We start from the raw sequence: 22,621 nt of genomic DNA on the forward strand, positions 1-22,621 counted from the left end.
CAATAAAGTCTTGTCTTTGTGGTGTATTCAATTGAATATAGGTTGAAGAGGATTTGAAAATCATTGTATTCTGTTTTATATTTACATTTCACACAACATCCCAACTTAATTGGAATTGGGGTTGAATGGGATGACTTTGTTCAGTAAATATGTTTATGAATGGTCTGTGTCTATGAATCATCCGGTTACCTTCATAGACATACAAAAACAAACAAACAAAAAAAGACCATTCATAGACACAAAAAAAGAGACTGGTTCATTGGTCACAGCTGTCATGATGACTGTGGGCTGGTTTTGGCGGATGATACCGGTATATTCCATGGTGTTAGCTCCACCTCCATACTTATTTTTATGTCTGGTGAATTTTAATTTTATAGCTTTGGTGTCTATGAATTGTCTTTTCTTTTCTTTCTTTTTTTTTGTCTTTGAATGTTTTGTTTATGAATGGTCCGTGTATATGAATTGTCCGGTTGCCATAGCGGATTCAAGGTGGCAGCACTGCAACAATAAGGATGCCATCTGCCTTTAAACGCCATAGAAGAAGAAGAAGAAGCAGAAGAACAAGAAGAAGCCTTCGATTAAAAATAAGAGACTTCTCTTCTCATCCTGTCGTAAGGATCAAGTCAAATTGATTAGGTTGAGACTGGGGCATTGTGGGTTGGCAGCATATTTAAAAGTGATTGGAAAACATCCAGATGGGTTGTGTCAGTGTGGTCAGTTGGAAAGTGTTCTTCATGTTTTAATGCGCCGTCCTATGTATTCTAGTGATAGGCGGAAATTGTTTAAAGATTTGTCAGACTGTGGATTGACTGTGTTTTCTTTTAGGTCAATTTTTTTCTGAGAGCAGTTACTTGCATTTAGTGGACAAAGCTATGATTAAGTTCCTCCATTCCACCAACCTCTATTTGAGAGTCTAACATAAGATAAAGTATTTAACTATTACCTGTGGGGGGCAGCATTATGCTACGCCAGCGTATAGCCTGCCGGAATCTATTAGAAGAAGAAGGAGAAAGAGAAACACGTGAGATTATCAGTGGTAGTTGAAATTGAAGCATAATTAATTATTTGATGGTTTAGTTTAAACAGAAATGACTAAAAGCAAGAAGGAAAAGGGAGCGATGGAGGCGGACGAGACCGCGAGGGCAACTGGGAGCGAGCGGACTTACCAGGAGCTAATTGCTAACGTTAACCCGATAGCACAGCCGCTAGCCTCCAGGAAGCTAAGCAAGAAACTCTACAAATGTGTCAAAAAAGGTAAAGCCGCACCGTTTACTGCAAACCTCCGATTTCCTGCAGAATTACACGGAGAAAAAAAATTAAGGAATTATACCTTCAGCATGGTCAATCAACAGCTTGATATAGATTTCTGTTGCTTGTATATTGTGTTGTGTGGTCTGAAAAAAAAATTTAGAAGGGGTAGTTGTAGTAAATATCTTGATTTTTGAGTTCAGTGTGAACTTGAACTTAATTATTTGGCACATATACAAGACAATTCCACAGTGACGTGTGTGACCAAAAGGGGGTGAGCAGAAGCAAAGCTTATAAACGCCCACCCCATATATACGTACGTACATATATACACATTGTCTACCCCCAGAGCAAGCACACAGGCGACAGTGGTAATGAAAAACTCCCTCTGATCTATTGAGGAAGAAACCTCAAGCAGATCAGACTCTAAGCGGAGACCCTCTGCTTGGGCCATGCTACAAACACATTTAACAACACACACACAAATCCCATTATCATAAACATATCAAGTGAACACCGTGTCTTCGTCTACATACATATTTACATACATATACAGTATACATGTATACACACACCAACATACATACATAATTACACACATACACATATATACACACATGCATGCATATATGTATATATATATATATATATATACACATACATGCACATACACAAATGAATGTTGCTGTACAAGTTCACAATTACAACTGACAACACAAAACTCATCGTACGTCATTAGATAGATATCTTGAAAACATCTTTTTTTATATTGATTTTTAAATTGATATTTGGACATCGTTTGAGTTCATCCGTCAGGTTATTCCATAATCTAGGGCCACACATGGAGAGACAGAAACCTTTCCTGGTCGTCCGAGCACCAGCAATTTTAAAATGATACAAGCCCCGTAAATTATATTTTCCTTCTCTCTCAATAAAATATTCTTGAATTCTAAATGGCGCTTCTTTATTTTTCACTTTGTGCATTAATTGAACAGTCTTGAACGAAATCATATTAAGTTTTAATATTTTAGATTTAATGAACAGTGGGTTGGTGTGGTCTCGATAACTTGCATTATGAATTGTCTTTAATGCTCTTTTTTGAAGAATGAATTACCCCTTGTATATTTAACTGAATTTGTATGTCTTTTTTATAATTTCCAAATAACATCAATTTAGTTTTAGACATATTTAATGATAATTTATTAATATCAAACCATCTCTTTAACTTAATCATTTCTGTTCTTAAATCAGATAATAATTGTTGCAGATTTTCCCCTGAGCAAAACAGGCTTGTGTCATCTGCAAAGACCACAGTTTTAACCATATCTGAGACTTTACATAAATCATTAATGTATAAAATAAATAATTTTGGGCCCAACACAGAACCCTGTGGAATCCCACAAACGATGTCCAGACATGAAGAACAGTATTCCCCGAGTTTAACAAACTGCTTCCGGTTTTGTAAGTAGCTTTTAATCCAACGCAGAGCAACCCCTTTGATCCCATACAGTTCCAACTTTTGATATAACATATTGTGATCAATTGTGTCAAAAGCCTTTAAGTCAGTAAATAAACCTGCAACTATTACCCTTTGGTCCACGTTTATTGATGTCTTCTATGGACTCGAGCAATGCCATTGTCGTGGACCTTTTTGCTCTAAAACCATATTGACTTTCATCAAGCAAGTTATGTTGTTCTATAAATTTATCCAGTCTGCTGTTGTAAAGTTTTTCCAGTATCTTTGAAAAATGTGACAGTAGAGACACGGGCCTGTAGTTAGTAAAAAGATGCTTGCTGCCAGATTTGAATAAAGGTATCACTTTTGCCACTTTCATACTGTAAGGAACAATCCCAGTTTGAAATGATTTGTTAAAAATATATGATAATGGTTTTGCGATTTCAGTGATTATTTGCTTTACTAAGGACATATGTACCTCATTATGATCCGCTGACTTTTTACTTTTACATGTACTATGTTAATAATTTCCCTTTCATCTACTGGGCTGAGAAACATTGTGTGCAGATTTATGGCGATTAATTGCTGATTTTCCCATGTACTGTGTGGGATTTCATCTGCCTGATCTGGCCCAAGCATAGCAAAAAATTTATTGAAACTATTCACTACTTGGCTCATGTTATACTCATCTTTGTTGTCATAAGTAAAGTATGTTGGATAGTTATTTGATTTGGGTTTATTTGCTATAATACTATTCAATATTTTCCATGTTTCCTTTATATTGTTTTTATTATCGTTTAGTATTTTTCCAAAGTATGATTTTTTTTTTTTTTACAGTTCTGCATAATAATTGTTAGCTTATTTTTATAGTCCTTATATTTAACCTCTGCCTCTCTTGATTTACTTTTAATGAATTCTCTGTATAACCTATTTTTCTTTTTACACGCCTTTTGAAGACCTTTTGTTATCCATGGGTTAGCTTTATAGTTATTTTTATTATACTGTATAATTGGACAATTTTTGTTATATATATTGAGAAATATGTTTTCAAATTCGGAATATGGTAAATTTGCATCTTGCCTATTGTAAATGGAATTCCAGTCCTGTAAAAGTAAATCATTTTTTAAGGCAGTGATAGCTTTTTGTAGTTAATCCTTTTGTGTTGTCTTGGCTTGAAGGTGTTGATGTTTTCAGCTGTTACTCTTTGGCAAGATCACTTGTTCCAGGTGGGGATGACTCGGGTGGCAAAGAAGTGCTTCCATGGACGGGTCCTACTAATTGCCGACCAGAACAGACCAGAGCCGTCCAGAAGCATCATTGTACCAGTTAGGGCTGATAATTAGTACAAAGACCGACCAGTGGAGCAAAATTCACCAACTATGACCAACTGGAGTGTGAGCATTACATATTTTATTATTGTCACATTAGGAGCATGGAGCACACTACAAATGAGGCACACCAGAGGATAATATTGGAGTGTAAGTGGGCAGAAAAACCTCATCTTGATAATGTTGAACTTATCATTATAAAATAACAAGGATAGATAGATAGCTTTTATTATCATTGTCATTACAACGAGATTTCCGCACTCACATTCCACATACAACAGCAATTGATCTACAATTATTACTTGTTTACCGTAATAATGGCACACATCAGAATTAGGACAACACATATACATTTGACATTGTTTATGTGCACTAAATTTGAAATAGTCCATTTCCCAATTGAGGCAATGTGAGTGTGTTTGTAGCCGCTGCAACTGTCAAGTCGCGCCGCCTGACCAGCTTGGGAAGGTGGAGGCCTGCCGCAGGGAGGGAGGGGCAGGACAAGAGGTAAGAGGAGAAAACTGGAGCATGCTTCAGTCCATGTGTAAGTCTCAGTTTATTGTCCTTGTGGGTTGAGATAAGAATGGAGCCGAATAATCTCACCAGACCCTGGATAAATTCCTCTGGAGGTAAACAGTGGGCAGTTGACCTTGATGCTATATAGCCTGTAGTGTTTCAGCCGAGCAGTGAAAACACTTTTTACAGTTTTACTCTGTACAGCCAAATCCCAATTATGAATTAAGAATATTCACCAGCCTCCGAAACCTTCAGCTTCAACTGCAAGGCACGCATCAGCTCCAAGGTCTCATCCAATTTGCGTCTGAGTTCAAGAGTCAACGCAGTCTGAGAATGCACTGCCTTGCCAACCTCGTTAATCATGACGGACAAGCGAGGGCCCGTGTTTCTTGATGCCGCCATCTTGCCAATTTTCCGGTAGATCAGGGCAGCACATAAGTCAAAAAGTACCAGCCCTGCTACCATGAGACCAAAAATGAATAAATCCTCAACAGAGAAAGGCGCCAAGCATGCGACATGCCAGGAACTCCAGGAGTCGAGGACATAGCCCGCAGAATACGTTCCATCTGGGCAGGCAGGATCCCCCGGTCCTGACCTTGTAGAAAAAATGGTGTCAATAGCGTTCAGAGACCAGCTGATCAATTCCATGGTTAATCCAATAGTAGTCCAATAGATCCAGAATCCAGTATAGTTTTGAGAAATTCACAGTCTGGTGGAGTAGGGACTTGAAGGTTAAAAGCAGAGAGATAAGGGAGACTGGAGGAGATGCGACCGACCTCGTCGGAGTCCCAAGCTGAATGTAGTTACAATACAATACCTTTTCACAACATTTGGAGCACAGAGCACACTACAGATGAGGCCGACCAGAGGGTAATATTTGATACAATGACAGACCAGAGGGAGCTTAAAAAGTTCATCTTGATGATGTTGAAATTTTGTCTGGTCTGCACATCTTTTGTGTATATTACTGTAACTGATGTTGGTCTGATCTGGACGGCTCTGGTGTGATCTTGATCTTCTAATGTACCCCAATATACCAATATATGTGAATGTACTAGTCTGAGAATAATTTATCACCAATTTTGGATTTTTTGTAAAAATCATTTATTCTCTGACACTATAAGAGATAACACTTTCTGTCTGGTCTACACATCTTTTGTGTATATTACTGTAACTGACGGTCTGCACTGGACAGCTCTGGTCTGCTCTTGATCTCCTAATTTACCCCAATATACCTATAGATGTGAATATGTTTGTCCGAAAATAATTTACCACCAATTTTGGATTTTTTTTTTTTTTTTTTTTTTTTTTTTTTTTAAGTAATTTATTTTCTGACACTATAAGGGATAACACTTTTTTTTGTCTGGTCTGCACATCTGTTGTGTATATTACTGTAACAGTTGTTGAAAATAAAATTTGTCCGGTCTGCATTTCTTATTACTATAACTGATGGTGAAAATCAGTAATAGTCATTCACACCTTTGTGTTACTTGAACTCTGCTCTAGACTGAACACTTCACACCTCCTTTGATGGGGATAATCCACTGGGTTCTCTGACACTGTAAGGGATTATACTAAAATTAGGTAAACATGAATTAATTTTATAGGGAAATTTTTGAAAATTTCTTAATTTTTTTTTTCACTCTCCCATATATTTTATTCCACCAGGTGAGCTTTAAGGCCCTGCTAACATAATTTTATTTCCTGCCTATTAAAGTGATGTTGAAAATAAAGATTACTGTAACTGATGGCAAAAAATTGCATTTTTTATTACTATATTGATAATCATTATTGTGTGGACTGCTCTGGTCTGTACTAGACGGCTCTGGACGGCAATTTGTGGACCTGTTGCTGGTTGTACCTGTAACTTCTAGGTGGTGATCTCGTGTTGTTGTTGCCAGGCTGGTTTCGAAAAGTACCTTGACACCACACACCGAGCAGTGGTGTGGTGGTGGTCATGTCGTCAATGCCTCTGATGACCTTGAAACATTGCAGAAGATCTGCTCTCTGGCGTCAGGCGATCCTCATAAGCGAGGTGCCGAATCTCTCGTATGAGCTTCGTTGCCCGTCGTTGGATGCGCTCAATCTTATCCATGTCCTTCTTGTAGCGTGGTGACCAGATACATGAAGCATACTCAAGGATGGGGCGTACCATGGGTTTGTAAAGCTGGAGGAAGACCTTCATGTCAGGGTACCTGAAGGTGCAGGCCAGACATCCTAGGATCCGGTTGGCTTTGGTTGTGATCTCCACATGAGCTGAGAAGGTCAACTTGGAGTCAATAGTGACACTGAGGTCGTTCTCAGCGTCCACCTGTGTGAGAACGATGTCTGTACGTTGGCCATTCTTCATGGTGTATGGTGTTTCAGTATTCTGGGCACCTAGGTGTAGGACGTGGCACTTTTCTGGATGGAACCACATTTGCATTTTCTGAGACCACTGCTCTAGTTTCCTAAGATCTTCTTGCAGGTTTTCTGTAGATTTGTTGGAATTGACTATTGCTGTGAAGATCTTAATATCATCTGCGAACATCTTGATTACACAATCTAGAAGGTCTGGGATGTCACTCACATAGAGCAGGAACAATACCAGGCCGAGCACAGAGCCCTGTGAAACACTGCTAATGACTGGTTTCCAGGTAGAGTGTGTTCTGTCGTTGCCCGACCAGGAATTGCTCGATCCATGCATGTGCCTTCCCTGTGATTTCAAAGCTTTGAATCTGTTTCAGCAGCCATTGGTGTGCCACAATATCACATGCCTTGGCGTAGTCCAAAAATATGATATCCACTGGGTTGTTGTGTCTCAGGGCTTCAGTCCAGATGTCTAGCGCCCCTAGTAGATTGGTGACTGTGTTTCTCCCCTTGGTAAAGCCATGCTGGTGTACACACTGAAGTCCATTCTCCTTAATGTGATATGTCAACTGTTCCACTATTAGGCGCTCAAGGGTCTTGCAGATGACTGAGGTCAGTGAAACTGGTCTATAGTTGATGGCCTGTAGTCTGCTTCCTTTCTTCAGGGCTGTGAAAACTCCATGGATCCGCGGATTTCATAATGGGGAGAGGGGCGGGGTGTTAGTGATGTACTCTAATCGTGAACATCACTGAGTTTTTAAAATGCTTATCACAAAGTGCTCTTTTTTACGACATCGTGTAAGTTTTATAAGTCCGCGGACACTGATCAGATACAAATCAGTTTTCTCTGACCCGCGGAGTTTCGCGGAGGAAAAATGCCACTCAAAGTGTAGCTGTTGCGACAGTTGTCGTAAAGCAGGACTGGTTGGTTGCTGCGGCGACGCTGTGTGGCTTCTGTGCGGTGCTTAAGCTAAACTTAGCATGTGGACATCCCAAACTTTTAGAGCTTTCAAGTTTTTAAAAGAAGATTTGTGCAGCATGTCTGTGTCATGGACCGACGTTGCACAGAGTGATGATGGTGAGAAAGACTGAACAAGTCTTATAAGGACAAGAATCCGTGGAATTGTCACTTCATCAACACACCTGAAAGAAACGGGGAAAGTGAACTGTGCCCTCTCAGGAAAACACGATAAGAATTTTTCTCTCCCTGGAAAATAAATATTCTGCTGTTCAAACAGGATTTTAGACAAGATTATGTGACCTTTTTTTTCACTAATCTAGACTTTCTTTCATTGTAAAAGACATTGTGGCTTTGAATGGATTTAGGCTGCATGAATTTACACAAGAATATGTGACTTTTTACTATAAGGTATGTTATTGATATTTTACCACGATTTTCAAAATATTCTCCAAGCTTCAGCTGTGGTTTTTGAAATGCTTTAACAGTCTTTCAGTCTTCATAAATTTCATGTAGTTTAATTGTTCTGAGTTAATGCATAATTTGGTTTACAATTAAAAGGAAAATCATTCCAGGTCCAACTTCCACGTCATATTCTGTTATTTCAACATCGACAGGTCAAATAAAAGGTTGAATATAGGATCATTTAAATATCCACTAATTTTGAGATTTGTTCTTCCAGGAGATACTGAAAAAGTATCATTAGATAAAAATTTAATTCTGGGGCTCCACAGGGCCCTAGACCCCGGCTCCTGGGGAGCTGTACCCCACCCCACCCCGACCCCCTGCAAATTTTCCTCGGATTTCACAATTTTTATTTCACAGCCCTATTTCTTATAATTTATTATTATTTTTCTTTACACTTTTCAAGCCCCAATTTCAGCCCTTTCCCGTGCTCAAGAACTCACCAAACTTTGCAAAGTCATCCGGCCGGATCCAAAATTCGATATTTTGGGGGTCGTGCACATGGTTGCAGTGAAACAGCGCCCGGTGGTAGCGGGAAATGTCCTATTTTTACTTTGATGGCTTTAATTTTCTCATATCATCATGAAAATTGATACACAGGTCAAGCATGATAACCTCTTACAAGTCATAGGGGCGTCGCCAATGGGCGGAGCAAAATGCCCCAATAGCGCCCCCTTTCAACATTCAAAAACCCCTCCCCATAGGGGTTTTTTGGTGTAGGGAGATGAAAATTGGTACACGTGTAACTTGCATAGATGTACAAAAAAGTCCCTTGCACCATTGATCTACTCCAAACAAGAAGTTGGCCATTTTTAATATTTGTGTAATTTTGGCGTGATTTCTACACGTATTTGAATGAACTCCTCTGAGGGATTTTGTCCAATGCACTTGTTGGGTATTTTCTCCTCCAAACATTTTTAAAACCTTTAACAAGATAAACAGAGTCAAGAAACACCAGTGAGACAGAAAGTCAAATTTTACGCGCGGAGTGCAGTCAGGCTGTACACCAAGGCTACACTAAAGTCTGGCCTGCTTTTCCGCTCTTTTTATTAAGAGACGCCCTCATCACATAAACAAAAAACTTGTCCTAAGGGTGGGGGTGATGACGCAAGACAAGTTTCTTCCCGTAACATAAACGCATACGTCAATAAGTGCAGCTGTAAGGAAGAACACTTTCTTTTACACAGGTCAGCACATCTCGTTCGTCTGTTGCAGTTATCAGCTGTTCTGCATCTGCCTGAAGTGTCCTGTCCTTCACACTCCTTCACACTAAGCACCACATCACAACAGTCAAAACGTTCTCTTACTCCCAGTCGTTAGAGGCTGCGAAAACAAAGTTATAATAATAAGTACATCCAGCCCTTCATTCCCAGCTCAGATTGACCCCAGAGTGCTAAAACAAAATTGAATTCTCAGGCTTGGTTAAGACAGGTGCAAAACAGCACAACACCGTTCTCATGAGAAAGAAGACAAAGCTAAAACAAGGTTGAATAACACGTACATTCTCAGGGTGAAGTGCAAAACAGCACAACACCGTTCTCATGAGAAAGAAGACAAATGTACAAATGTTTAACAGTGATAACATATATACAAAATCTTTAACAGCACTTCAAATTTTTTTCAGGTCATTCAGAGACTGTACTCATCAAAAGCTTTTTTTCTATGTCAAAGGGTGTGGCTGCTATGGCGCCGCCATTTTTACTCTTCGCCATGGAACATCAAGTCATGAAAACTCCTTCATACTTTGTCTGATTGACTTGAAACTTCATATGTGTGATGAGGGTTGGCCCCTGTACACACCTATCCCCTCTGTTTGTTCTCTGGACGTCCCCTAGTGGATGAACCATCACCTTATCATAACTCCTTCATGCATTGTCTGATTTGCTTGAAACTTGAACTGTGTGATGAGTGTCGGCCCCTGTATGCACCTGCCCACATCAGGTCAGAAGGGGACGCACTGGCCCAGGGAGGCAGTGGTGGCGACACGAGGGCCTGTATATGACTGCTTGCAGTCCTAGTGTTTCCTTTGGATTTCCTTTAATTATTAGTAACTGTAACTGCAGTTCTTTGTAAATAAAAAAAAAAAAAGGTTTGTGTGTGTGTGTGGAACTTTATTAACCTGAACTAGTGCAGCAGATAATGGAAACAATCTTTCAAATGGTGAAACAGTTGTCACATTCGACAAATACTCCTCAAACATTAACGCTTTAGAAAAAAGCGACTGGCCAGGTAGGGAGGGGTCAAAACATAAAGATGCTCCAGTCTTATTGAAAACTACACCACATTTGTCTGATCATAAAGATTCCAAAAAGGTATAGTTTGGACAATCTGTGACTGAATGATCTGGAGTTATGGAGTAAAAACAGCAAGAATGGGGACAGATGTCAATTGGTCAAAAGGTAAAGTTACACCAATTTTGGTAAAAAGTGATAGAAACTTATTGGTTATTGATTGACTTTTGTCGCCATTCTTGCCGTTTTTACCCTGTAACTCCAGAACATATATATATTAGTCCATGGGCCAAGCAGGTTTTCAGTACCACTTAAGGGGAAATAAACGACACTTAGAATCCAGCCTCGGTGTATCATGGCCTACACAACAATGTATGATAGCCATCCCAGGGTGGTAGCTGTACCCAGGTAGGGGTCACTGAATAATTACACAGAGGCCAAACTTTAAAAATGCTCCAATCATGTTGAAAACTATATCACATTAGGGTGAAAGCACAGTGAACGCCCCAATTGATTTTTGAAGGGTGAAAGTAAATTTAAGCTCTTTGCATTTACTTATGGAGGTATATTTTCTCATTCTAATTGATTAAATATAGTGCACCGATCATATTCTGTAATCTGTGAAAGTTTCAGAGGTCTACTACAAATAATAAGAAAATTACAGCTCTCTGAATGTAGCATATTTGGTCCATTTTAGCATATAACCAGTGGCCCTTTTGCTCTTATGCCAAAATTGGTTGATTGCCAGGATGGTAGCTGTGTCCACCAGTCTTCCTGAACTGACCACTGCGGACTTCCCAGCATGCCCTTGGACCAGCCATTGTGGCTTGAAACACGTGCTGTTTTGTAACCACTTTTTGGATTTTGCAGTAGATGTTGCTTCAAAAGCTTGGTAAATATGCAAATTTGTGTTTATTATATCAATCTTGCTGCAAAAAATAAGTTTAGTACTAGTTTTGGACTATACTACATAAAAAATGGAGAAAAATTGAAAGTTTTGCAAAGCCATGCATCCAAAATTGGATGACCCAGTGTCTGTCCATTACGTCAGCATCAATTTTTCGGAGATTTGTATTGATATTTTTCAAGAAAATCTTAGTAGTATTAAATAAATCATCTTTTCTATTGGAACAACAGCAAAAAAATTAAAACTATGTATTATTATTATTATTATTCCTGCTGAGTCAGGCTTGAATGTAAATATCTGTCCATTATGTCAACATGATGGTGAAAATTAGCCTCTGGTCAATTTTTGACCTTTTTATATTTTCCAAATTATTTAAACCATCACAAATTATGAGCCAAATTTTGAAAACTTTCATCAAATAAAACTGCGAAAAAATGATAACAGAAAGCTCCACTTTTTAATATCAAGTTAGTAAATATGACTCACCAACCAATATTTTATAAAAATAATGTATATTTTGATCGAACTTTGACTTAACTGTGTACCCTGAATTTCTATTTTGAATCCCTTTCAACTGTTTTTTTTTCTTGATTAATGCAATGCATAGCTATGACAAAAGTAAGAAAAATGTCACATTATATAAAAATTGATTTTATATGGCCATGGAAATTGAAAAAAGAATTGATTTTCTGATTTTTACCTCATTTTAATAGAAGTTTATTTACTTAGGTGTATTAAATATGTTCACTTTTGACATTTACAGAATAGAATAAAACTAAAAATAGAATGTGAAAGACATATCTTGTATAATGTTTGTATAAAGACACAAATATGTCAGCTGTCAATATACTATTTTTTGTCATCATTGAACTGTGAAACCTGCTGTTTTCAAACTGAATTTACATAGCGAAAACCTGATTTATAAATGCATTTCTAAATTCTACATAGTAACAGCTTTCATTTGATGTATTACACTTGTCTGTACCATAAATTTGATTTTTGGTGCCAAGGGGCCATTTTTAGGGGCGCTCACCATGCTTTCACTCATTACTTGTCTGATCATAACGATTCCGAAAAGGTATAGTTTGGACTATCTGTGACAGAATGTTATGGGGTCAAAACAGCAAAAAATGGTAACAAAGGTCAATTTCAGTTTGTACAGGGGTCAAATATTATAGTTGCTCCAATTTCAGTAAACAAAATTATGCAAATTATTGTTTGGGTTAATAGGGTTCATATAAGGAATAGTTTGCACCATCTGTCATGCTTAGTTATCATATTACAGGGTAACATACACTCAACAAAAATATAAACGCAACACTTGGTTTTGCTCCCATTTTGTATGAGATGAACTCAAAGATCTAAAACTTTTTCCACATACACAATATCACCATTTCCCTCAAATATTGTTCACAAACCAGTCTAAATCTGTGATAGTGAGCACTTCACCTTTGCTGAGATAATCCATCCCACCTCACAGGTCTGCCATACCAAGATGCTGATTAGACACCATGATTAGTGCACAGGTGTGCCTTAGACTGCCCACAATAAAAGGCCACTCTGAAAGGTGCAGTTTTGTTTTTTTTTGGGGGGGGGGGGGGGGGATACCAGTCAGTATCTGGTGTGACCACCATTTGCCTCATGCAGTGCAACACATCTCCTTCTCATAGAGTTGATCAGGTTGTCAATTGTGGCCTGTGGAATGTTGGTCCACTTCTCTTCAATGGCTGTGCTAAGTTGCTGGATATTGGCAGGAACTGGTACACGCTGTCGTATACGCCGGTCCAGAGCATCCCAAACATGCTCAATGGGTGACATGTCCGGTGAGTATGCCGGCCATGCAAGAACTGGGACATTTTCAGCTTCCAAGAATTGTGTACAGATCCTTGCAACATGGGGCCGTGCATTATCCTGCTGCAACATGAGGTGATGTTCTTGGATGTATGGCACAACAATGGGCCTCAGGATCTCGTCACGGTATCTCTGTGCATTCAAAATGCCATCAATAAAATGCACCTGTGTTCTTCGTCCATAACAGACGCCTGCCCATACCATAACCCCACCGCCACCATGGGCCACTCGATCCACAACATTGACATCAGAAACCGCTCACCCACACGACGCCACACACGCTGTCTGCCATCTGCCCTGAACAGTGTGAACCGGGATTCATCCGTGAAGAGAACACCTCTCCAACGTGCCAAATGCCAGAGAATGTGAGCATTTGCCCACTCAAGTCGGTTACGACGACAAACTGGAGTCAGGTCGAGACCCCGATGAGGACGACGAGCATGCAGATGAGCTTCCCTGAGACGGTTTCTGACAGTTTGTGCAGAAATTCTTTGGTTATGCAAACCGATTGTTTCAGCAGCTGTCCGAGTGGCTGGTCTCAGACGATCTTGGAGGTGAACATGCTGGATGTGGAGGTCCTGGGCTGGTGTGGTTACACGTGGTCTGCGGTTGTGAGGCTGGTTGGATGTACTGCCAAATTCTCTGAAACGCCTTTGGAGACGGCTTATGGTAGAGAAATGAACATTCAGTACACGAGCAACAGCTCTGGTTAACATTCCTGCTGTCAGCATGCCAATTGCACGCTCCCTCAAATCTTGCGACATCTGTGGCATTATGCTGTGTGATAAAACTGCACCTTTCAGAGTGGCCTTTTATTGTGGGCAGTCTAAGGCACACCTGTGCACTAATCATGGTGTTTAATCAGCATCTTGATATGGCACACCTGTGAGGTGGGATGGATTATCTCAGCAAAGGAGAAGTGCTCACTATCACAGATTTAGACTGGTTTGTGAACAATATTTGAGGGAAATGGTGATATTGTGTATGTGGAAAAAGTTTTAGATCTTTGAGTTCATCTCATACAAAATGGGAGCAAAACCAAAAGTGTTGTTTATATTTTTGTTGAGTGTATATAAAAACACTGTATTGCGTTAATAAACCATATATATTGATTTGTAACACAAAACTGTCAAAAGGGGTAATAAATATAAGTGTAAAAATGGTTAAATATATCATCAGAGCAGTAAACTGATCAGTCCGTGTGAACACCGCACAGATCGCTTGTTTGCTTGGATTTTTTTTTTTTTTTATGTGAGTAGGGTCTGCTTCACTGGGCTCAGGCACCTTATATAGACCAGAATTAATCTTTTCTGTGGATACAATTTTTTTTTTTTAACCAAAAATAAAAACCACACACCTGCCACAAGCAACTGCTGAGTTTGAAACAACAAAAAGTCCTGTAATTTCTGACGGTACCTGAACATAGCAGCGTTCTGCTTGACGTTCACATGGACTGATCAATTTACTGCTCTGATTATATATTCAGTCATCTTTACACTTATCTCTATTACCCCTTTTGACAGTTTTCTGTTAGAAATCAATATATATGGCTTAGTAACGTAATGCAGTTGATACAGCAGCCACCATGGCACACAAGCAGGTTTTTTTTTTTTCAGGTCTCCTGCACACTCCTGGAATCTTTTCCCGTCCTGCGCCTTTCAGTCCAGCCCTTTCTGGAATGGTCTTCTGCCTGAAATTAAAGAATTTGCACAGCTTTTGGATTTGAAAGCAAGTTTAAAAGCATATTAGATGTGCAGGTTGCAACAGTGAAACCTGCAGAACTTTCCACACATGGACACAGAACTTAAGCACCAGGACAAAGAATGTGGATCCTAAGAGTCCACGTTATGATCATGTGCAGAACATCTTGTCAGAATTTGACAGGCGCTTTACTGACTTTGCATCCAAAGAGCCTGTTGTAAGTTGTCTCTGTTTTCCATTTGGGGAAAATATAAATGTGGACTGTATATCGTCCAAAGTGGCATCACTCTTCAACCTGGATCCTCACACTGAAAAATGACATTGAGCTCAAATCCAGAGCAACACCTGGCATGAATGTCCAAATCTGGACTCTAATGCAGAGTGTCTGAGTGCCTGCTTACAGCTGCACTCAGCTCCTACTGTCCGGACTATGAGAGACCAGCTTCCTCCTCTCGGGGCAGAAGTCCCACTAAGGTAGGGAACAACTTTTCCAACTTGAGGCCAGTTCTATGCCTACTTGTGCTTATTCTTTTCCACCGTGCACATTTACTTCAATGATGCATGATTATTGTTAAAACCTGCCAGAAAATTATGTTATTATATTGGTGCACAATATATTGCGGCTATGCTGTGGAATTCCATATGGCTCAGCAGATCTCGATCAAAGCAGCTGTTTAAGTGCAGGGTGTTTTTCAGTTCCCGGTGGAGAAGGAAAGATGAGGCAAAGGTGAGAGGTCGTGTTGTTCAGTGTTAGTTTACACTGCTAACCAGAGAAGCTGCAGTCTCTCACTTGCACAACCGTCTCAACGTGTTTGAGCTCCGGGTCATAAACAAACCACAAGGCATGTCCACTTTCCATCGCATGCTCACTTTTCTCTGCATTTTCACTTTGTTTGCCGTGTAATTTTCCCAAAAAACTCAGAGAAAGTGCCGTGATTCTGCTGGGGGGACACAAAAGCTGTAGGATTATTGCATCATATGCGTCATATTTTACCCTTTTAGCGCCCGCCCTCAAACAAGACTGCGCCGACCAATTTTGTTGTACCCTCCCCGTACAATGACAACAAAGACTATTGTACAGGGCTGTGAAAACTCCACGGATCAGAGGAATTCTGCGGATTTCATCATCGAGGACGGGTGTTAGTGTTACACAGACACAGATCAGTGTCCACAGATCCGTGGAGAAAAATTCCTCACTTGAAGTGGGAGTGATTGGTTGCTATGGGGACGCTGAAGCTAAACGTAGCATGTCGACATCGCAAACTTTAGAGCCAACAAGTTTTTAAAAGAAGAATTTTGCAGCATGTCTGTGTCACTGAGCGACACCAGAGAGACGGAAGATGGCGAGGACGGTTCGAAAAAGTTTAATTAGGACTCAAGAATATGTGGCGCCGGCTTCATTAACACATCCAAAAGATAAACGGGAAAAGCTCACTGCATCTTGTGCCTTCAAGAAACACGGTAGAATTAGAATTTTTTTTTCTCTCTCTCTGGAAAATAAACATTGTGCTGTTCAAATAGGATTTCAGACAAGATTATATGACTTTTTTAAATTAAGGTAGACTTTGTGGTTTTTGAAATGCTTTAATAGTCTTTTCAGTCTTCATGAGTTTCATGTAGTTTAATTGTTATGAGTTAATGCATAATTTGGTTTACAATTAAAAGGAAAATCATTTCAGGTCCTACTTCCATGTCATATTCTGTTATTTCAACATCATCATTGACAGTTTAAATGAAAGGTTGAATACAATGTCATTTAATTATGTGCTGCTTTTGGGTTTTTTTCTTCCAGGAGATGCTGAAAATGTATCATTAGATAAAAAATTAGTTTGGTTTCTGGGGCCCCGCAGGTCCTCGATCCCAGCTCCTGGGGGGCTGCACCCCCCCCGCCCCCAGACCCCCTGAAAATTTTCCTCAGATTTCACAACTTTCATTTCACAGCCCTGATTGTAGTCTGTTCTGGATAGTCCAAACTCTTTTTGGAATCTTTATGATCAAATAGTTAATGTGATATAATTTTCAATATGATTGGAGTATTTTTTTTTTATTTTTGACCCCTGTGTAATTCTTCAGTTGACCCCTGACCACATGTTCTAAATTCAGGTGACAAGTTGGTTTTTTCAAAAGAGTAAATGTCTAAGGTGTATTTGTGCCAAATATGGTGCTTTTATCACATTTTTTAAGATTCCTCTGTAAATATTCTGTAATCTGCTGTACTAAACCCTGCTGGAAGTGGACTCTGGCTGATCACTGTCATGTGACAATCCTGTCGCATTCCCGGTCAGACAGTCCGAATTCAGTGGCTGAAAACGTACAGCGGCCATGTCAGTCTGTGGTGAGGACCATGGCCTGACCGCATGCACGTTTATACGCACGCAGGAGATTCTAAGTTAAGAATTTATCCACATAAAAGTGGAACTTTTCTATGTGAGAAACAACTTTTTTCGTTGGATTCTGTCATTTCAGCTGCCAGAGTGAAAAACATCCGGCGAGGAGTTAAAGAAGTCCAGAAGTTCATTAACAAGGGCGAGAACGGGTAAGTCTCTGTTGCATCTGATGCATCATTTAGACGTGTGTGTGTGTGTGTATATATATATATATATATATATATATATATATATATATATATATATATATATATATATATATATATATATATATATATTGTTCACGAGTGAGGGACGGATGGAGCGTGAGATCGATAGACGGATCGGTGCAGCATCTGCAGCGATGCGGTCGCTGTATCGGACCAATGGTGGTGAAGAGAGAGCTGAGTAGGGGGGCAAAGCTCTCGATTTACCGATCGATCTACGTTCCGATCCTCACCTATGGTCATGAGATTTGGCTCATGACCGAAAGAACGAGATCGGGAGTACAAGCGGCCGAGATGAGTTTCCTCTGCAGGGTGGCTGGGTGCTCCCTTAGAGATAGGGTGAGGAGCTCGGTCACTCGGGAGGAGCTTGGAGTTGAGCCGCTGCTCCTCCATGTCGAAAGGAGTCAGTTGAGGTGGCTCAGGCATCTTTTCCGGATGCCCCCTGGACGCCTCGCTGGAGAGGTGTAACAGGCACGTCCCACTCGGAGGAGGCCCCAGGGAACACCCAGGACACGCTGGAGGGACTACATCTCTCGGCTGGCTTGGGAACGCCTTGGGGTTCCCCTGGAGGAGGTGGGGGAGGTGTGTGTGGATCGGGAGGTCTGGGCGGCTTTGCTTGAGCTGCTGCCCCCGCAACCCGACTCTGGATAAAGAGGAAGAAAATGGATGGATATATATATATATATATATATATATATATATATATATATATATATATATATGAGGTCTGTTAGAAAACTATCCGACCTTTTTATTTTTTGCAAAAACTATATGGATTTGAATCGTGTGCTTGCATCAGCCAAGCTTGAACCTTCGTGCGCATGCGTGAGTTTTTTCACGCCTGTCGGTTGCATCATTCGCCTGTGAGCACGCTTTGAGTGAGCAGTGGTCCACCCCCTCGTTGGATTTTCATTGCAAGGAAAATGTCTGAACAATTTGGAGCTTTTCTGCATCAAATATTTCCAGAAACTGTGAGAGACAGCCAGGTGGAAACCATTCGGAAGATTCAGACGGCTTTCAGAGACAATTCTATGGGAATCACACAGATTAAGGAGTGTTACAACCGGTTTAAAGACGGCGCACAATGGCGGAGGGCGCGTCGCGCTCCGAGTGGGATCGATAGGCTGAAACGACCAGATCATTTCCAAAGTGAACACTGTGTTGATCTGGGACATCGTCTGACTACTACAGAAATGGCAGAAGATGTGGACATAGCACTTTTTCGTCACATTCCACTGTTACAGGAGTTTTTGTCATGGAAAGAGGAACGGAGGAATTCGCCATGGAGCCGCTAATGGCGCGGGACAAAAGCACCTCCGTGTTGGTCTCACAGGACATGCCCTGACATGCCCAGGTCTTGCACCATTCGGAAGATTCAGATGGCTTTCGGTGGCTTTTCAGTCGTGTGACTATCCGAGAAATTGTGGACGAGCAGGACGTGCCACAACATCTCCTGTGAGGCTTCATCACGGCGTTGCTTTTTGTTATCCGCCATTAGCGGCTCCGTCCCGACGCGCGAATTCCTCCGCATGTCTTTTCATGACAAAAACTCCTGTAACAATGGAATGTGCCGAAAAAGTGCTATGTCCACATCTTCTGCCATTTCTGTAGTAGTCAGACGATGTCCCGGATCAACACAGCGTTCACTTTGGAAATGATCTGGCCGTTTCAGCCTGTCGATCGCCGCTCGGAGCGCGGCGCGCCCTCTGCCATCGTGCACCGTCTTTAAACTGGCTGTAACACTCCTTAATCTGTGTGATCCCCATAGAATCGTCCCTGAAAGCCGTCTGAATTTTCGAATGGTCGAAGGGGGTGGACGACTGCTCACTCAAAGCCTGCTCACAGGCGATTGACGCAACCGACAGGCGTGAAAAAACTCACGCATGCGCATGAAGGTTCAATCTTGGCTGATGCAAGCACACATGATTCAAATCCACATAGTTTTTGCAAAAAATAAAAAGGTCGGCTAGTTTTCTAACAGACCTCGTATATATAAATTTCTGTTTCGATGATGCTTAACAGGTTTGTTTTCAAGTTGCCTTTAGTTTTCTTTGACCTGGAAGAGTGAGAATCTTCATGAACAGATGTTTGCACTCCCCTTTTTTTAAAAAGCATTGCATGCTGGGAATAAATGTGGAAGCCTGCTGATGAATGTGCATGAGCAGAATGGTTTGATTGGGATACTTGGTTTTGTGCTAACTGTGTGCTAGCTTGATGGAATGTTATTTTGACTGTTTTTTCTGTCTGTAGCATCGTGGTTTTGGCGGGAGACACGCTGCCCATTGACGTCTACTGCCACCTGCCAATCATGTGCGAGGACAAAAACCTGCCGTACGCCTACGTCCCATCCAAAGTGGTCAGTGTTCACTCCCCAAAGCAGAATGTGTCTGTGCCAACAGTTATTGATTTATTTGTTTGAGTTAAAGGGCGGCAGCGATAATAAACATGTCCACGGATGTTTTCAGCCTCTTGTGGGCAAAATTCAAAGTCCTGAATTCTTTCAGTGCCGGCTCAGGATGGGTGACGTTAAGATTTTACCGGTACTTTGAAGTGTTTAGAAAAACTGGTTAGAAGTCACATTATGTCATTCCTAACCTCCACTTCAGACCCAAACCAATTCACTTACAAGGTCAACAGAGGACGCTGTGAACTCTCCCCTCCACACCACGGTGATCCACCTGGACCAACAGGGTAACTACACCTGTCTTCTCTTTGTGGATTGTAGCATTCAGCATCATCCTCCCCCACGGCCTTGTGAAGAACCTACTGAACCTCAGTCTACCTCAGTCCACATGTCCTTGGATTAAGGACTTTGTCAGATGGCTCACAGAGAGTCAGGATTGGTCCCCACGTATCCACAGCTCTCACAGTCAGCACCGGTTCCCCTCAAGGCTGCGTGCTGAGCCCGCTGCTCTTCCCCTCTCTACACCTCTGACTGTACCCCTACCCACACCACCAACACCTTCATTAATTATGCAGATGACACAACAGTGGCCAGCTGTATCACTGGAGGAGATGAGTCCACCTACCAGGAGGAGGTGGACCAGCTGACGGTGTGGTGTAGAGAAAATAACCTGCTCCTAAACACATCTAAATCCAAGGAGCTAATCATAGACTTCAGGAGAAACCAAACAGACATTCAGCCTGTTATCACTTGTGTTTCCTGGTAGTCCACATAGAGGAGAAAGTGACCTGGGACAGAAACACTGCACACTTGGCAAAGAAGACACAGCAAAAGCTCCACTTTCTGAGAAAAATCAGGAAAAATAACATCAACCAGAGATGTCTGGTGTCTCTTTCCTGCTCTACCATGGAGAGCATCCTCACATACTGCCTCTGGATGTGGTTTACCAGCTGCACGGAGCCAAACAGGAAAGAGCTCCACAGAAGATCCTCTCTACCCACACTGGGGGACCTTCATGGCTCTGACTGTCTCAGGAGAGCCAACACCAACCTAAAGGACTCGTCCCACCCTGGACACCCTCTGTTTGACAGTACAGGATCATTAAAACAAGAACAGACAGACTGAAAAAACAGTTTCTACCCTTTAACTGCTGTTAGAGCTTTGAATGGAACCAAATAGCCAGGTCACATGACACACTGGGAATGTGGGAAATATTTGTTTATGTGTAATATCCATAGTTTTGTACATACTGTTCTCTTTTTTTTTTTGTTTTGTTTTTTTGTGCTCTGGACATGCGTTTTATTCTGATAAATTTTATGTTTCTTCTTCAGACCTTGTCTGCGTGTGGTTTACTCAGGTTCATATTTGGACTGAAAGGCTGCACCTGACCTTTCAGTGTCCCTGTTACAATGACAATAAAGAAGCTGAATCTTGAACATTATTGTTATTGGTGCGTTTGTTCTGGGAAATATCGCCCTCCCACGCAGCTGAACAGCACCCACTCAGAAAGCTCAATATGAATGACTGAGTCGGGTCCGACGCACGGCCGCCACACGCCTCAAAATAAATCGGTTAATCCGTAGTGTTTACTCTGGGATGTTTTCCAGGTCCAGTGGTTCTCACTGAACCAGCAAACTGAAAGTTGCGTTGTGCAGAAAAATGCTAAAGCTAAGTGATGTTTATTTGTCTTCCGGCCACAGTCTCAAAAATCTGAATTAAAAAAAAAAAGTATTTCCCACATTAGAGAGAGCCCAGGAAGCAGATCACTGGGGTCCAGCTTCACAAAACACACCAATAACCACATGGAAATTTAGTGTGAGAATGTTGGCCCCCCCCACCCCTCAAGCCATTGCAGATCTCAGGGTGCACGTGCGCACACACACTAATGCTGACCGTACGTTTGACAAAACATTTGCATGCGCAAACCTGTACTGAGGTGTATATCGGACTTTTGTTGCATCGATTGCAGTCAGAACCTGTTGCGTTGTTGTTGGATTCTGACATCTGTCAAACGTTCTGACTCCTAAGTTTCAATGAAGTGAGAGAGCGAATCTCAAAATTCATCCATTTTTCTTAATTTCTCCTGTACTGAAAGCAGTACCGTTAGCAGCAGAGTTGATCAATGTTCTGGTCTTGCATCTTTTGACACGAGGTTCCTGTCCTTAATACTGAATTAGTTTTGGGGTCTTGTTGAGTCACACGCGTAATCCGTCAATAGAACAGAGTCCAAGCAAGCGGTCAATGATCTTATTTGTCGTGTGGCTGAATTTATAACTGTTTTGTTTGTGTCCCATGTTGCTGTGCAGGATTTGGGCTCGTCTGCAGGATCCAAGAGGCCAACCTGCGTGATCCTGATCAAACCTCATGCTGACTACCAGGATGCCTACGACGAGTGTCTGGATGAAGTATCGGTCCTGCCCAAACCCCTCTGACGCTGCAGCCAGTCACGACTCTGCTCTGAGGCCACGCCCCATTCTGTGGCTCTGATAGGAAATTGCCAGGACCATTTCAGTTTAAAGTACTTCCTGTTTCTGTGACAACAAAAAGCTTTGAACTGAAGTCAATGTTTTTGTTTTTTTTGTTTGTTTTTTTAACTCTAAAGTTTTCAGTTTAA

General features: G+C 41.1%; 1 protein-coding gene across 2 annotated transcripts; it reads left to right on the top strand.

The window, feature by feature from the left end:
• The first annotated feature begins 532 nt into the window (after nt 1–532).
• nhp2 (NHP2 ribonucleoprotein homolog (yeast)) lies at nt 533–22,598 on the top strand. 2 transcript variants are annotated; one of them, XM_034177572.1, is made up of 5 exons: nt 533–570; nt 1,014–1,254; nt 17,477–17,546; nt 19,854–19,959; nt 22,314–22,598. In XM_034177572.1, the coding sequence occupies exons 2-5, from the start codon at nt 1,089–1,091 to the stop codon at nt 22,437–22,439; spliced, it is 468 nt and encodes a 155-aa protein (XP_034033463.1). In that variant the 5' UTR covers nt 533–570; nt 1,014–1,088; the 3' UTR covers nt 22,440–22,598. The 2 variants fall into 2 exon arrangements, with proteins under 2 accessions (XP_034033463.1, XP_034033462.1); XM_034177571.1 differs by lacking the exon at nt 533–570 and having other exon boundaries at nt 979–1,254.
• The last annotated feature ends 23 nt before the right edge of the window (nt 22,599–22,621 follow it).

The sequence above is a fragment of the Thalassophryne amazonica genome, chromosome 9, assembly GCF_902500255.1.
Source record: "Thalassophryne amazonica chromosome 9, fThaAma1.1, whole genome shotgun sequence".
NCBI lineage: Eukaryota > Metazoa > Chordata > Actinopteri > Batrachoidiformes > Batrachoididae > Thalassophryne > Thalassophryne amazonica.

Excerpts from the sequence above, each read along its gene's own strand:
- nhp2 (XM_034177572.1), top strand. The coding sequence starts at position 1,089 with ATGACTAAAAGCAAGAAGGAAAAGGGAGCGATGGAGGCGGACGAGACC. Across the intron at positions 1,255-17,476 it reads CTACAAATGTGTCAAAAAAG|CTGCCAGAGTGAAAAACATC; the intron begins GTAAAGCCGCAC and ends CTGTCATTTCAG. Across the intron at positions 19,960-22,313 it reads CCTACGTCCCATCCAAAGTG|GATTTGGGCTCGTCTGCAGG; the intron begins GTCAGTGTTCAC and ends GTTGCTGTGCAG.